Source organism: Bos indicus, chromosome X (assembly GCF_029378745.1).
Source record: "Bos indicus isolate NIAB-ARS_2022 breed Sahiwal x Tharparkar chromosome X, NIAB-ARS_B.indTharparkar_mat_pri_1.0, whole genome shotgun sequence".
In the NCBI taxonomy this organism is placed as follows: domain Eukaryota; kingdom Metazoa; phylum Chordata; class Mammalia; order Artiodactyla; family Bovidae; genus Bos; species Bos indicus.
The window spans coordinates 14,432,232-14,446,142 of NC_091789.1; the positions used below are offsets into that span (position 1 = coordinate 14,432,232).

Sequence of the window (13,911 nt, forward strand, 5' to 3'; positions counted from 1 at the left end):
AAGCAATGCTTGAGGCCAGCTGGCAGATGCAGGTTCCAATTTTCTATTTGTGATTCCCTGACTTTGGTGTTCTCCATGGGGCTTATCCTTTCTCCATCAATTGACTTTTGACAAGTGCAGTGGCACAAATATGACTGGAAACCAGGAGCTCCTCTCTGGCCACACTGGTGGTTCATGTCTCTTAAAGGGACCAAGAGGATGCCTGGAGGCTTCAAAGCCCCCCTGAGGAGTTAGATCTCTACACGTCTTTGTTTGACGATAGACTTTGGATATGAACTTTCAGGGAATCCTTCAACCTAGTTGGAATTGGCTGCTGTCCCTGACGGAGAAAGCAATGGCACCCCACTGCAGTACCCTTGCCTGGAAAATCCCATGGACGGAGGAGCCTGACGGGCTGCAGTCCATGGGGTCGCTAAGAGTCGGACACGACTGAGCGACTTCACTTTCACTTTTCACTTTCCTGCATTGGAGAAGGAAATGGCACCCAACTCCAGTGTTCTTGCCTGGAGAATCTCAGGGACGGGGGAGCCTGGTGGGCTGTCGTCTCTGGGGTCGCACAGAGTTGGACACGACTGAAGCGACTTAGCAGCAGCAGCTGTCCCTGAGGCCTTGTACCGATTAGACTAGTGCTGTCTGATAAGGGAACCACTAGCTACATGTGGCTATTTAAACAAATAAAATGGAAAGACTGGGTTCCTCAGTCATGCTAGTGACAATAGCCACGTGGGGCTGGCACCTCCTGTACCAAACTGAGCAGATACAGACCATTTCCATTACCGTAGAATGTCCTATGGGCCAGAGCTAAATTGTTCAGGCATGGCAGCAGTGTATGCAGGTGTGTGACCTGAGGGGATGGCCTTCCTGGTGCCGTCAAGGCCTCCCTAATCCTAATGGTCCTTTGAGGATTGTCTGAATTCCACTTCCTCCAGCAAATGTATCCTGACCACTCCAGCCCACAGCGATGACTCCCTTCTTTGAACACCCAGGCTGCCTGAAAGATGTGATGACACGTTGTTTTGTTGGTATCACACGTTTGCTTTGAAGTTAGTTCTCATCTTCCCAGCAAGGCTGCAGGGCCCTCAAGAGCAGAGCTTCAACCCTGCACTGCCTGCTAGATGGATCTATATGTGACACAGAGCTGCTCTTTGCATCCCAAAATGCTTGTCAGAAGCATTTATCAAAACCCTCCTTTTCTCCAACTGCCTTTTTATGTTTTCTTTGCTCTTATTTTCAATATTTATAAGAATCAGTGTGTAGGACACAATGTCAGCTTTAACAACCATTTATTTTTTGAGGAAGGTCAACATGCTTATTGTTATTGGGTATTACAGTCTCACTTTCTCTCTTGGTGAGGGGGTGAGGGTGAGAAAGGTTTCGGAACACTGGTGTTAGATCTTGAAAACACTTTGGAGAAAGTTGATGATATCTTCTTCCTCATCATTTCAGACCTCTGTCTAGAGGAAGTATGGGGCTTTTCAAAGTCTGTGAACAACCAAGAGAAATGTGATCAGTTACCAGGCTTTCCAATTGCTGTCAGGCCCCGGGAAGTGATCGTTTAGGATTCAGAAATAAGTAGTTGTATAATAGCTTTTGTTTTCAAAAGTGCTTTCACAAAGAGTAGTTTGCTCCTTCTGACAGCCTTGGGAAGAAAGCAGGAGAAACCCTTTGAAGTCAGGTGCCTTGTCTAAGGTCACATGGGTAGCCTGATGAGCTAATTCCACACAAGAAGGTAACTTTCACCTCTCAACAGTACTAGTGTCCATTTCAAAATGTCCAGATAAAAGCAGCTGTGCACTACAAAAGGCTAGCATTTCTCACTCGGTTTGGGAACATTTTCAGTTGTCTGACCCAAGTGATCTGTTTGTTGTGTGAGCTATACAGGACTTGAGTGGCCAATAAAAGGCTCCATTTGGACTCATTGTTCTATACCACTTGTCTTGTGCAAAGGGCTCTTAGAGCATCTAATAGTTTATGTTAACAAAATGATTGTTGTATCTGTAAGGACAGAAATGAGCATTTATCTTTGTTGCTGATGAATTGTGACGATGTCATAAAAAGACACAGGGCAATAAAGAACATACCTTCTTATTTCTAGTAAAAGACATGGTTCTCCTAGACCTCTTGCAAATCCTCAGTTTTTCTCTTTAGCAATATAACCTTAGGAACCTCAAGGATCTACGATTAAAACTAAGGTGAAGAAGTGAAGAAGAAGTGAAGTCGCTCAGTCGTGTCCGACTCTTTGCGACCCCATGGACTGTAGCCCAACAGGCTCCTCAGTCCATGGGATTTTCCAGGCAAGAGTACTGGAGTGGGTTGCCATTTCCTTCTCCAGGGGATCTTCCCGACCCAGGGATCGAACCTGAGTCTCCTGCATTGTAGGTAGACGCTTTACTGTCTGAGCTACCAGGGAAGGTTCTAAGGTAGCAGATAGCAAATTTAACCCCAAATAAAGGGGGGTGGGAATAGTTTAGCTCTTCAGATCAATAATGCAGTACTGGAATGTGCTGATAGTTTAAACAAAATAAGAACAACCAGGAAATTAATAAGGAAAAAGCCAAAATTTGCAAAAGTAAAGGCTTGAATGGAGAGATCTCTTCTGAAAAAGTAAGACAGACTTAGTAACAGAATTGAAGTGTATACTGCAAGGCCACATTCTGAAAATCTTGAGGGGAAAAACAAAGCTTTGTTTTTGCAATTTGCGGGTCTTGTTAAAAATGTAGATGCCTGGTCACCATTTCCAGGTCTCCTTCAAGACACCCTGCTGCTGCTTTGATCTGCTTTGTGGGCAGCACCATGGACTTCACTTGGTTGGTACTGGTCACTCTGAAGAGAGAAATGTACCTGGGTGTTTATGGCCATGACACATGCCAAGGCTAGGGAATGACATGTCGTACCATGAACTGATTTTGATTCCCCCAAAATCCTATTTGTGAAAAATAAGCTGTAATGAGCCTGTGTTGGTCCAGAAGGCCCCTCTTTTTGGGTGGGTTTTCCTAAACAGGTATCATTGTAATTTCAAATTCAATGTAAACTCTCCTCTGTGGGGAGCTTTACTACTTTGAGCACCTTAGCACAGGGTGAGCCATTTCTGCATTTCTTCCTCCAAAAGCCCTTATCAGAGCAAAAATAGGTTATCTGAACTGCTTCTCAGTGAATTCCTCTAATGTGTAGAATGTAGGGGTTGGGAGGAGGTGTCCCCATCAAACTAAAGTCACAGAAGAATGTGATTTTACTCTTTGACTGGACATGCTACTTGGAAACCTAGATGGGATCTTTTCTACTTATCACTGAACTCTGCAGGCAGTTCCTGGTCACCGCTTAGTTCTGAGATGTGGTCCCTGTTTGGCAGGAAAAAGAATATGGGATAGAGCCTCAAGACCTGTGATGTTTGAGCCCTGGCTCAGCCACCTGCTGGCTGTGCCACCTCAGGCAGGTCATTTGCCTCCATTTTCTCCTCTCTGAGAGACAACTTCAAGACTTGCAAGGAAGCATGGTATGATAAGCTTTAGTGACTTACCTTGTCGATATAATGGAAATGATGCTTCACAGGGTGGATGTGAGAAAAGCACTTAGCAGAATGCCTGGTACATGGCTGGTCCCTAATAAATGTTACTTCCAGTACCTGTCACCCCTTTGCTGTGAAGTTTAAGTCAGAGAAATGCATAATAACCTGCAAATTGCAATCTACATACATACTAAGGGAGAAGGAAATGGCCACTCACTCCAGTATCCTTGCTTGGAGAATCCCATGGACAAAGGAGCCTGGAGGGCTACAATCCATGGAGTCGCAAAGAGTCAGACACGACAGCGACTCACATACACACACACACATACATACTAAGTCATATTATTTCATCCTCATATTGGTGGTGGGTGGATGTGCTGCAAGGCAAGAGCCATTCAATGTGATGGGCAAGGGGGGTGAATGATCAAAACTCCTCTATGTTCAAAATGACATAATTGAGAGCTTCATTCTAAAATGATAAATTTGTTGTACCTGAAGTGCCATCATTTGAGGAATATGGGCTGGTCAGGTCACTTCTGCGTTGATAGAGGGTGAGAACCTGCCAAGACAAAGGTGAAATACTAGCTTAAGCCTCTGCCCTTTGATGGACAGCGAACACTAGAAACCCTGAAGGGGGCACAACCATGGTGGCATCATACATAGTAATCTCAGGGCCCCTCAGTCTCAAAGAATTATCTTCTGGGACTTTGGTTATTCCTAGGCATGACTTCTCATAATTCTTGCTAATTAGGACACCCAGGATTGGCGCCAGACTCAGACAAGGGCTGCCCCTGGCGGATAATTTCAAGGGCTCACCTGTCCCAGGTCACAGAACAATGTCAGCCCTGCTGCCCCTCCCCTCCTGGAGCTTGGAACAAATAAAACATTTTCGATCCTTCTCTGAGCAAAGCTTATGATAGTGGAGGTCTTAAGGGAAGGAGGAGGCAAGGGGAGGTCCATTTTACTACCCCAATCTTCTTTGAAATAATTCTTAACCATTGTGAGGTCTGGAGCAAGACAGTGGCAGTGTGAGGTTGCAGCAGCCTGGAGGGGGCAGGGCGAAGATGGTGGCTCAGGTGCTGGCTCTGCTCTGTGGACCTTCCTCACCCCCTGGAAGGCAGCAGCAGCAGGGTCCCAGAAGGGCCTGCAATAGGCTGGGGGAGGTGGCTGGGCTAGGTGTGCCATGGTGAGGGCGGTTAAAAAGGATGGGGCAAATCAATGAAGGCAAGATGAGAGAAGCATGAGAGATGAGAGAAGCTCTCCACACCAACACCTATCGTTGGTATGGAGAGCAGAGTATTATGGTGAAATTTTGGATTTGAGGCAGTTTATGGATTAAGATACTGAGGATAGGATATATAAAGGGATAAACTGGGACAGAACAATCTAAGGGACTGGTTCTCAACGTTGGCTGCCCAACACAACCATCTGGAGAAATATTACAAATAGGCATGCTTGGACCCCGCCCCAAACGAACAGGAATCCCTGAGGCTGGGGAAAGCATTGTTCTCTTTTCTAAGTTGCCTGGGTGACTCTAGCATGAAGTCAGGTTGAGAATTCCTTATCTAAAGGAAGGAGGGGAAGGGGCAGATGCTACTAAATGGCCAGACACAAGTCTGTTAACTCAGTGGTTCTCAACACTGCCTGTTCATCAAAATCACCCAGGGCCCAGGCTGCAACCCAGACCAACTGAATCTGAATCTCGGGATGGGACGCTGGGCATCAGTTGTTAAAGTTGATTCCAGGCTGCAGCCAGGGTTGAGAACCTCTGCTCTGTGTAACAGTTCCCACACAGGGCTGTCCATCAGCTTTATGGGGGTAGGAGTTGAGGCACTCCTGACTTAGTTGAAATTTGACTCTGATGGTGCTAAGGCTGTTCTTCTGACAAACATTTATTGAGCATCTACTTTATCTCAGTCCTATGTTAGGTGCTGGGCATACAGTTATGAGTGAAAGAGACAAGCCCTTGCTGTCATGAAGCTTATACTCAAGTGAATCCTCTGCCAGAGGATGAGGGCAGGAATATTTGACAGCTTTGTTTACTTCTGAATCTCTAGCCCTTGGCACACAGTAGGCACTTGATGTTGAATAAATGACTAAATGGTGACCTAAGTGGTGTGAAGAAAATAACGCAGGATAAGGGGGATGGTTTGTGTTTATGTGTGTGTACATGCATGCTGGGGGATGGTTAAAGTGAACCAAGAGTAAAGCAAAAGTAATACAAAACAGAGAGGAGGATCTAGGAGGATCTGTAGTTTCAGTCTCCTCAGAGACTTCCTAAGAGGGCTTTAGGTGGAGGGAATTTCCTGGGATCACACTAAGGAGTGGGCCAGATTTTTGGAAAGCTGCCTAGGAAGGGTACCCTGCAAAGCAGATGGAGCCAGCGTTCATTTCCCTCAGCCAGCGCCCCTTCCTCTTCGAAGCATCTGTTTCCTCGCTGCCCCCACCGGGCCCTCTAGTTCCAGGGCCTCACTCTTTGCGTGCCATTGTTCTCAGGTGCTAAGGGACTTGCTCTATGCACTTACTCGGGGACAATAACTTCAACCAGGGGTTGGCCCCAACTGGGAGTGCTTCCTGAGGCCCCTCAAGGCATGCCACACCCTTACTTTAAGGCACTCCCTCATTTCTGTCAGGGTTCCACTGGCTCACAATGAGGGGAGCCAGTGAAAAATATTTACCTCAAGACTGCTCAAATTCTCCAGACATGGACATTCAAGACTTTCTGTGATCAAAACACAATATTGGAAAACAGTTATTTCTGAGACATGTACACATTTTGGCACAAAAATAACCTCAATAATTTCATCAGAGAATCGCAGAAACTAGGCAAGCAGAAGAAACCGAAAGAGGTGAGATCCTCAAATTCTGGGCACAGGTCGTGGGGAAGATGCCTCTAACATGCCAAGCTCATCCCATCTAGGGTCCTTGCACTTACTGAACTCTGTGTGGGACCCTCTGCTTCCAGATCTTCTTGTGGTTACTTCCTTCCCGTTATTAAGATCTGATGTTTCTAGACTTCTTGGACCAAACTAATCTAGTCAGTCATTCTATATCACTTGGGCTCTTCTTTATTATTTTTTTCATATTCATCATCAATTTCACAAATGTGTACTGAGTATCTACTCTGTGCTTCTTTTGTAGACACGTGGGGATACAGTGAACAGAGAAAAATCCCTGCCCTCATGGAACTAACATTCTAGGGAAGGGAGAAAGTCAATAAACAAAATTTTAAAAAAGCTTTCAGATGGTACAAATGCTAGGGATAAAATTAAAGCAGGGAGTGCTGGGGTGGTATTGGGGTTTCAGTTTTAAAGAAAAGTGTTCAGGGAATTTTTGACTTCGAATATAATATTTCAGCAAAGATCTGAAGAAGATAAATGTTCATGTGGCTGGAGTGGAGTGATTAAGAGGGATCATAAAGAGAGGTGGTCAGAGAGGTCACCAGGAGGGGTGAGTGGAATCCAGACCATGTGTGGCCTTGTAAGCCATTGTAAACACCCTGGCTTTTATCCTGGGTGAAATGGGAAGTACTTATTCCTATCTAGAATTATTGTGTTTATGTGCTGTACTCAGTCGCTCAGTCCTGGCCAACTCTTCACCACCCCAGAGGAAGCCCTATTGTGTTTATATCCCCTTCCCAATTAGAAGGAGGTGAAGACTTTGTCTCTCATTCGCAGCTGTATCTCCACAACTTAGAACAGTGTCCAGCCCGAAGAAAGTGCTCAGTGACTCTGTTGAATGTGAATGAATGCATGAACTGGACAGGTGTGATATTAAATATTACCACAGAATACCTATATCTAAGTGTGACTCACTGCAGTGAAGTTGAAGAAAACAATGACATTGAGTTCAGATTTAGGAGACTTGGGATCTATATTCTGACTGCCAGTATGACCTTGGACAAGTCACTTCCCTATCCTGAACCTTGGTCTGTTCAGCTGTAAAATAAGGTTATACTAGCTACTTTCTGGCTCTGACAGCCTATGATTCCATAATACAGGAAACACGCCAGTGACGTATCATCCTCTGATGATGACCTGTTTATGGGATTCTGGCAACTTACCTCCATTCTATGATTCATCTTTTAATGAATGTTATTTCCACTCTCAAATGGAGAGGATATATTTCTTGAATAACTTCTTGAGTGGGTGCAGGCTTGAAACAACCAAGGGCAACTCCAGGTCTGTAGTTGGAGTTTTCAGGCCATCTTTACAGTAAACATGATACCCCTACCTCAGTGCTGTCCCACTGTTAGAGCCACATTGATCCTTTGAGCTTTAAAAGAATAGAGGACCAAACCCAACTCATAAATAAGCAGTCAGTTTTAACAGAGACAGAATTAAAGTGGGGTGCACCCTAGCCAGGATTTAATGTAAGCAAATAAATGTAGGTTTCATTTTTAGCTTTAAAAGCTTTTAAATATATTTTACTAGGGCTAACCTAGTTATATCAGAGAAGGCAATGGCACCCCACTCCAGTACCCACTCCAGTGTTCTTGCCTGGAGAATCCCAGGGACGGGGAGCCTGGTGGGCTGCCGTCTGTGGGGTTGCACAGAGTCGGACATGACTGAAGCGACTTAGCAGCAGCAGCAACCTAGTTATATAAAGCAAGCATACATTCTTAAAGAGATTATTAAATCCTAGTAACATGGGCTGTAGTCTACATATAGATGTGATAAACCTTTATTTCCTGGATATTTCCCACAGGATCATGGTAACTGTAAACTTATAGTCACACTACATACTTTTCACCACAATTATTAATGGAATCTTACTAGTGTTTCAGAAAAAGCAAACTAGTTCATCACACTAACTGGTTAACTGACACTGATTCCTCCATAGATCAGCCTACTGGAAAACTCAGTATTCATCAATGTGATGAACAACTCTCTTTTTAAATACAATCTAATTTAAAGTAAGAAAAGAAATCAATCCAACCTTCTGTAACCTTGGCACCTGGATCTGTGGAATGTTCGTCATCAAAACTAAAGAAAAGATACAAGACATTTCATTTTCTTTGTATTTTATATGAAGGAATGAATAATGATCAATGAATAATAATGACTGTTAAAGAACCATCTGTGCAAGTCTTTATTTATATAGATGCAAACCTGGCATGGTATGTCAAAATAAAAATGACAGCTACATTGACTTTGGTTTTATATGTTCCCACTTGTCTTATGCAATGATACCAATAGTTGAGATTTGCCTGCAATACTAATTATGTATGTTAAGACAAGCGTGAGTGGAGATAAAGCCAGTGGTGGGCCAGGAGTGGATGTCCTAAAATGGCATTGGGTCAAAAAGAAACCTTAATTTCATGGTGCCAGGTGGAAAAGGATATAGTTGGGACAGGGTGGATTTTCTTCCTTATGCCCTATTTCTCCCATGATACAAAGTGCTACTGTTCTGAGCTTATGGTTACCAGCGGGGAGGGTGGGGTGAAGGGGTGGTTAGGGAGTTTGGGATGGACATGTACACACTGCTGTATTTAAAGCAGATAACCAACAAGGAAGTACTGTATAGCACAGGGAACTCTGCTCGATGTTATGTGGCAGCCTGGATGGGAAGGGAGTTTGGGGGAGAATGGATACATGTATACATGTATGGCTGAATCCCTTTGATGTCTACCTGAAATTATTACAACATTGTTCATTGGTGATACCCCAATATAAAATAAAAAGTTTTAAAAAACAAAAACAGAGTGCTACCGTTCCCAGTTTGTGAATATTCTTATGAACACAAGAGCAATTTTAGACATGTTTTGGCTATTCTAGAAAAACTATTAAGACTTCAGTGTACTTTGTTCCTCCCTGTCCCTATAGATATCACATGGTCCAGCCTTTCTCTTATAGTCTTTTCCAACCTGGATGGTCTTATCTAAATCTTATCCATCATTTAAAGCCCAACTCCAACTCTAATGCTTTTAAGAATTCTTCCCTGAGTGCTCTAATTTACATTGCCCCTCTATGTCCTTGGGATTCTTCTGACAGTGCAACCCTGCTAAGCATTTAGGTACATATGTGAACTAAGTGGGGACTGTTGACTCAGAGCCTGTCTCCCAGATTCAAGAACCTAACACATTAAAGACTCAAAGTAACTAAACTAGAAAGCAGATCCCAGGAGAAGAAAGTAGAGACCAGGTAAATAGGAATAGGAGAAAAGATGTGAAGGGAGGGCCCAGGAAGTAAACACAGAGGGGAGTTAGGGGAAGGAGTGAGGGGAGATTGAAGGGCTAAACTGGCTTCCTCACAGATTTACTTGAGGGGCCCATTCTTCCCATCAACATAACGTTCATTTCAGATTTCTATTTCCTTAGCCAACTAGTATTACTTTAACTGACTGTACCTAGAAGACGAAGCCAGATCTTCATTATATGAAGATGCACTCATCATTCTATGGATGAAGTGATGTGTTGGTTCGGTGTTAGGTCTCATTTCTGTTTCCTGGAAAAATACAAGACACAAAAGAGTGTTTATAATAAATAAAACATACCACAACATTTCCTTAGTTATCTATATAGCCAGCATTTCTGACCAGGCACACTTTGTTTGCTCATGAGATTTCACATGGCTTTCCAGTAAATAAACAGATCCCAATACATAGAGTTTGTGCAAGGCTATTGACCTGATGAGCTCCTGAACTGGTCAGAGTCATAGCCCTGTGTTTTGTTTTCTCTGGTTCATTGCTGCTTCTGAGTTAACTGGAAAGAAGTGAAAGTGAAAGTCGCTCAGTCATGTATGACTCTTTGCAACTCCATAGACTGTAGTCCATGGAATTCTCCAGGCCAGAATACTGGAGTGGGTAGCCTTTCCCTTTTCCAGAGGATCTTCCCAACCCAGGCATTGAACCCAGGTTTCCTGCAAATGGATAATCCATGGGACTGTTTTACTAGGAAATTCTAAATCGTGTAATCCCCATACATATGAGTAAGGTACAATTTTCGGGGGAGGGCTAACCCAAGAGGTCAGTGAGGCCCAGATCACCACTAGAAGGGTACAGAACCAGGGATAAGAGCTAGAGTTTATGGGCTGTTTACAGGGGGAATATTCAACATATTCAACTAACAAGCTGGATAAGTAATTTTTAAGAAGATAGTTGGTTAAATAACTTTCCCCAAAGTCACATAGCTACTAAGTGACAAAGCCAGAATTCAAACCTAGATAGGCTGGATTTGCCTGAATGTTTTTACTCCCCTTCAAGTCCATCTTCTGGTCCTGCCCACTGGAATGGAGTTGGTACACACAAAACTTCCAATGAATATTTACAGGGCAGTGTACCAAAAACCCCCACAACCTATCATTTTAAATAATTAGCTTGTATTTCTCCTAACCAGTTTCTATTTTCTGTTTTTCTTGTCCTTCTAAATAGCCTAGGACTCTTTCCATGATCTGTTTTTCTTCAATTGAGGCTCCTGGCTTCATCTGTTAATCATTTCCCTTTTGTTGTAAATATCATCAGATCTGGGAGAGACTACTTGGGATCCAGTTGATGCCCTTATCTTCCTACCCAATGTGTATTACTTGGGCTAAGTTTGTGAAACTCCCTACCCTTTCTATAGAAACCTGGTCACTGACAGTTACATTTCTCACTTACGCTCAGTTGTGTCTTTTTCTCCCAAGACGAGTTTGTGACAGTCAAGCATTCTGAGGTAGTTACATCAATGTTAGAATCAGTTCTTATTAGTGTCTGTTCAGATTCCGTCTGTTTTGCTGGTGACACTTCAGTCATTATAGTTACACTGGATTTGGGCTGACATTTTCCTACTGACAAAAATTTTTTCAGACTGTGATTGCTCATCAGTGGCTTAGGGTGAGCCACTGTGCTGGTAGTGAGCTTCATGTCTTCTTTTACTTGATCTTCAAGTGGGCTTTCTGGAAATTCTTCTTCTTTTACAACCTCTTGTAAAACAACTTCATCTTCATCAGAAGCTAAGCTTTCTTCTTTATTTTCCAAATTTTCTTGACTAATATCATGAGTTATTAACCGAATGATAAGATCTTTTTTGCTTTGGACATCTTTTAAAAGCTCCACTTTGGTGATGTCGGGCTTTATTAAACTCTGAAATGAATTTCTACTAGAAGTCTGGAATTAAAGAGACAATGAATGTTAAAAAACAACCAATTCAGTCATTTTTGCTGTGGTTTTACTGTATTGAATAGTAAGGCAACTTTCACATGGTTTCTATTTCAATTTAGTAAAATTACTTATCTTTAAGTGCCTTTTACTTATATATTAGTCATATATTTAAAAGAAAAAATAAATGAAAATCATAAGCAATATTTGCTCTTTTCTATAATTCTTTTTTGCATTCAAGATTAACAGTCCAGTTCAAAGAAGAGATCCTAACTAAGGTTCCTCCTTTTGCTTCAAATTTTACGTTTCACTCATCAAGAAATGCAAAATGCATACTTTAAGTACACTGTTTTCATCATTTGCTTTGAAAGTCTTATAACAGATTTAGACACGATAACATGTTTTTCTGAACTCCTTACTAGGGAACTAATACAGCAATCTAAATAAAGAAATTTTCATGAAAAAGGCAAAGTGTTGGCTGACCAGGATTTTTAAAACTGATGAATAATGGCAAAATCGTGAAGGACTTTGAATGTTCACTCCTCACCCCTCCAACACCCTAATCCTTGGAACATATTTTCCAAAGGAAGCTTCAAAGAGTAACTTTTCATTCTCACTTCCCTAGTCAAATGTTACTTTCCATTTTGCAATGTTAAAGACAGATTAAGGAAGAGACCATTACAATTAAACAAATAACTTTTCCCATTTCTGTAGCCTTTTGATGATGCCACAGAACTTTCAAGTTAATTTGAGTTATCAATCTTAGATCCCTCTGTAACACTGCAAACCAGATTTTCAGATAAATGCTGCCTTAAAGGAATATCCTTCGTGCAAAACAAAATTAAAGAACTTCTGTAAGAAATGGAAATAATCAATTTTGGTTATCTGTGCTGGTGGAGGGAAAGGGGTCAAAAAATAGATCATTGTATATGGCTTTGGAATGTGAATGTGACACGGTATGAGCTTTAATAGGCATGTGTCTGGTGTATTAGGAAGTTTTGGTACCTCAAAATAGCAAATGAGGCCTGGCTTGTAGATTTCTGACAGAGTTGTCTGGGTTTTCTAAACCGATCTATTCTTTCTGTAACCCTCATTCTCGTGACACTGCTATTCAGATAGCTGGAAGGAATCAAAACAACTGAAGCATGCTGCGCTACCTGTGTCTAATTTCCTTAAGGCAACTTTCACTTCCCTTAAGGTTAGCAGGGGTAGTTGTTTTGGATTAGCTATTCTCTTTCAAGTTCCTCTGGGCTATAAGAGATAGTTAAACTACTGATAAAGGATGTAAGAGAAGAAAGCAGGTAACCAAGACGAAGAACGGATGGGTATGTCTGCAGATGGTTAAGAAGTAATGACATGAGAGTCATGTTCTACAGTTTAGACAGATTTTGTGCCCAAGGAATTACTTACATATAAATGAAGACTACTAAGTAAATACTAGTATAATTTTGAAAGCCCAGAGAGAAAAGGACATTTGAGAGCTAGAAAGGACCTTTATCTAGTCCAAGAAATTAAGGACCAGGGAGATTTCCATCAGTGTATGACAGTCTCAGTATTTGGAACAAAAAAAAGTACCCATCAATGTATTCACTAGCTCTGAGACTTAGTTCAGTGAGTTGGAAAATGGTGTTAAGGAAAACATGCTCCTGGGCCTAGGCTCCAGGCAGGCTAGTTCCATAGAACTTTGCCCTGTTTGTGAGCCACAGGTGTGTGAGTGCATAGTGCAAGAGGCTCATTTACACCTAGGGGCTTTGGTATTCAATCAGAAAATGGGGTTGATCAGTGGAACTCTATCTCCTGGCAACACTGCCCCTAAGATCAGTAAACAGAACTAACTACTTTTTCAAATAGTTGCATTGTACTAAGGACAGCATTTTGGCAATTCAGATGCCCATTACTGAAGTACATTTGGAGCCCAAATATGGGACTGCAGAGAAACTAGTTCATAAAAATAGCAGCACGAAGACAACTGGATCCAGAACAAGGCTAGAATGGGAAAGAAACTTAGTTTGTGCTGAGGATGTATATAGAGAACTGGGAAACAAAGGGAACAAAAGTGAAATAAGAAGAAAACTCTAAAGAGCTTTTGGTCTAATGTTTGTTGATAAATGTTACTAAGTGAAAACAATACTTCTGAGGAGCTTTAAGATTGAGGATTTCAATCCAATAGAGACTAGTTTAGCTGATATTCTAACTGGCCCTTTTGGACTCATATAGTACTATGACAATGTATATCCATTAAAAAGAAAATTGTGGTAACTGTCAGAATTGTATTTCCTCTGAGTTGCCAAATGAAAACTATAATTCCAATCAGCTCTGTTTGCTATTAA

At 42.1% G+C, this 13,911-nt stretch overlaps 1 protein-coding gene across 6 annotated transcripts in view; it reads right to left on the reverse strand.

Moving 5' to 3' along the window:
• Positions 1 to 527: 527 nt before the first annotated feature.
• Positions 528 to 13,911, reverse strand: part of LOC139181346 (fibrous sheath-interacting protein 2-like) — an 82,963-nt gene continuing 69,579 nt past the window's right edge. For 4 of the 6 annotated variants that reach the window (XM_070784487.1, XM_070784486.1, XM_070784485.1 and 1 more), the window contains 6 exons: positions 11,102 to 11,590; positions 9,854 to 9,951; positions 8,444 to 8,490; positions 6,184 to 6,227; positions 3,998 to 4,064; positions 529 to 1,482 (listed from right to left, as the gene is read on the reverse strand). In XM_070784487.1, coding sequence (XP_070640588.1) covers positions 1,334 to 1,482; positions 3,998 to 4,064; positions 6,184 to 6,227; positions 8,444 to 8,490; positions 9,854 to 9,951; positions 11,102 to 11,590 — 894 coding nt within the window. In that variant the 3' untranslated portion in view covers positions 529 to 1,333. Of the gene's footprint in view, positions 1,483 to 3,997; positions 4,065 to 5,460; positions 6,228 to 8,443; positions 8,491 to 9,853; positions 9,952 to 11,101; positions 11,591 to 13,911 lie in introns of those variants that run through there. The other 2 variants (XM_070784488.1, XM_070784489.1) reach the window with 2 other exon arrangements.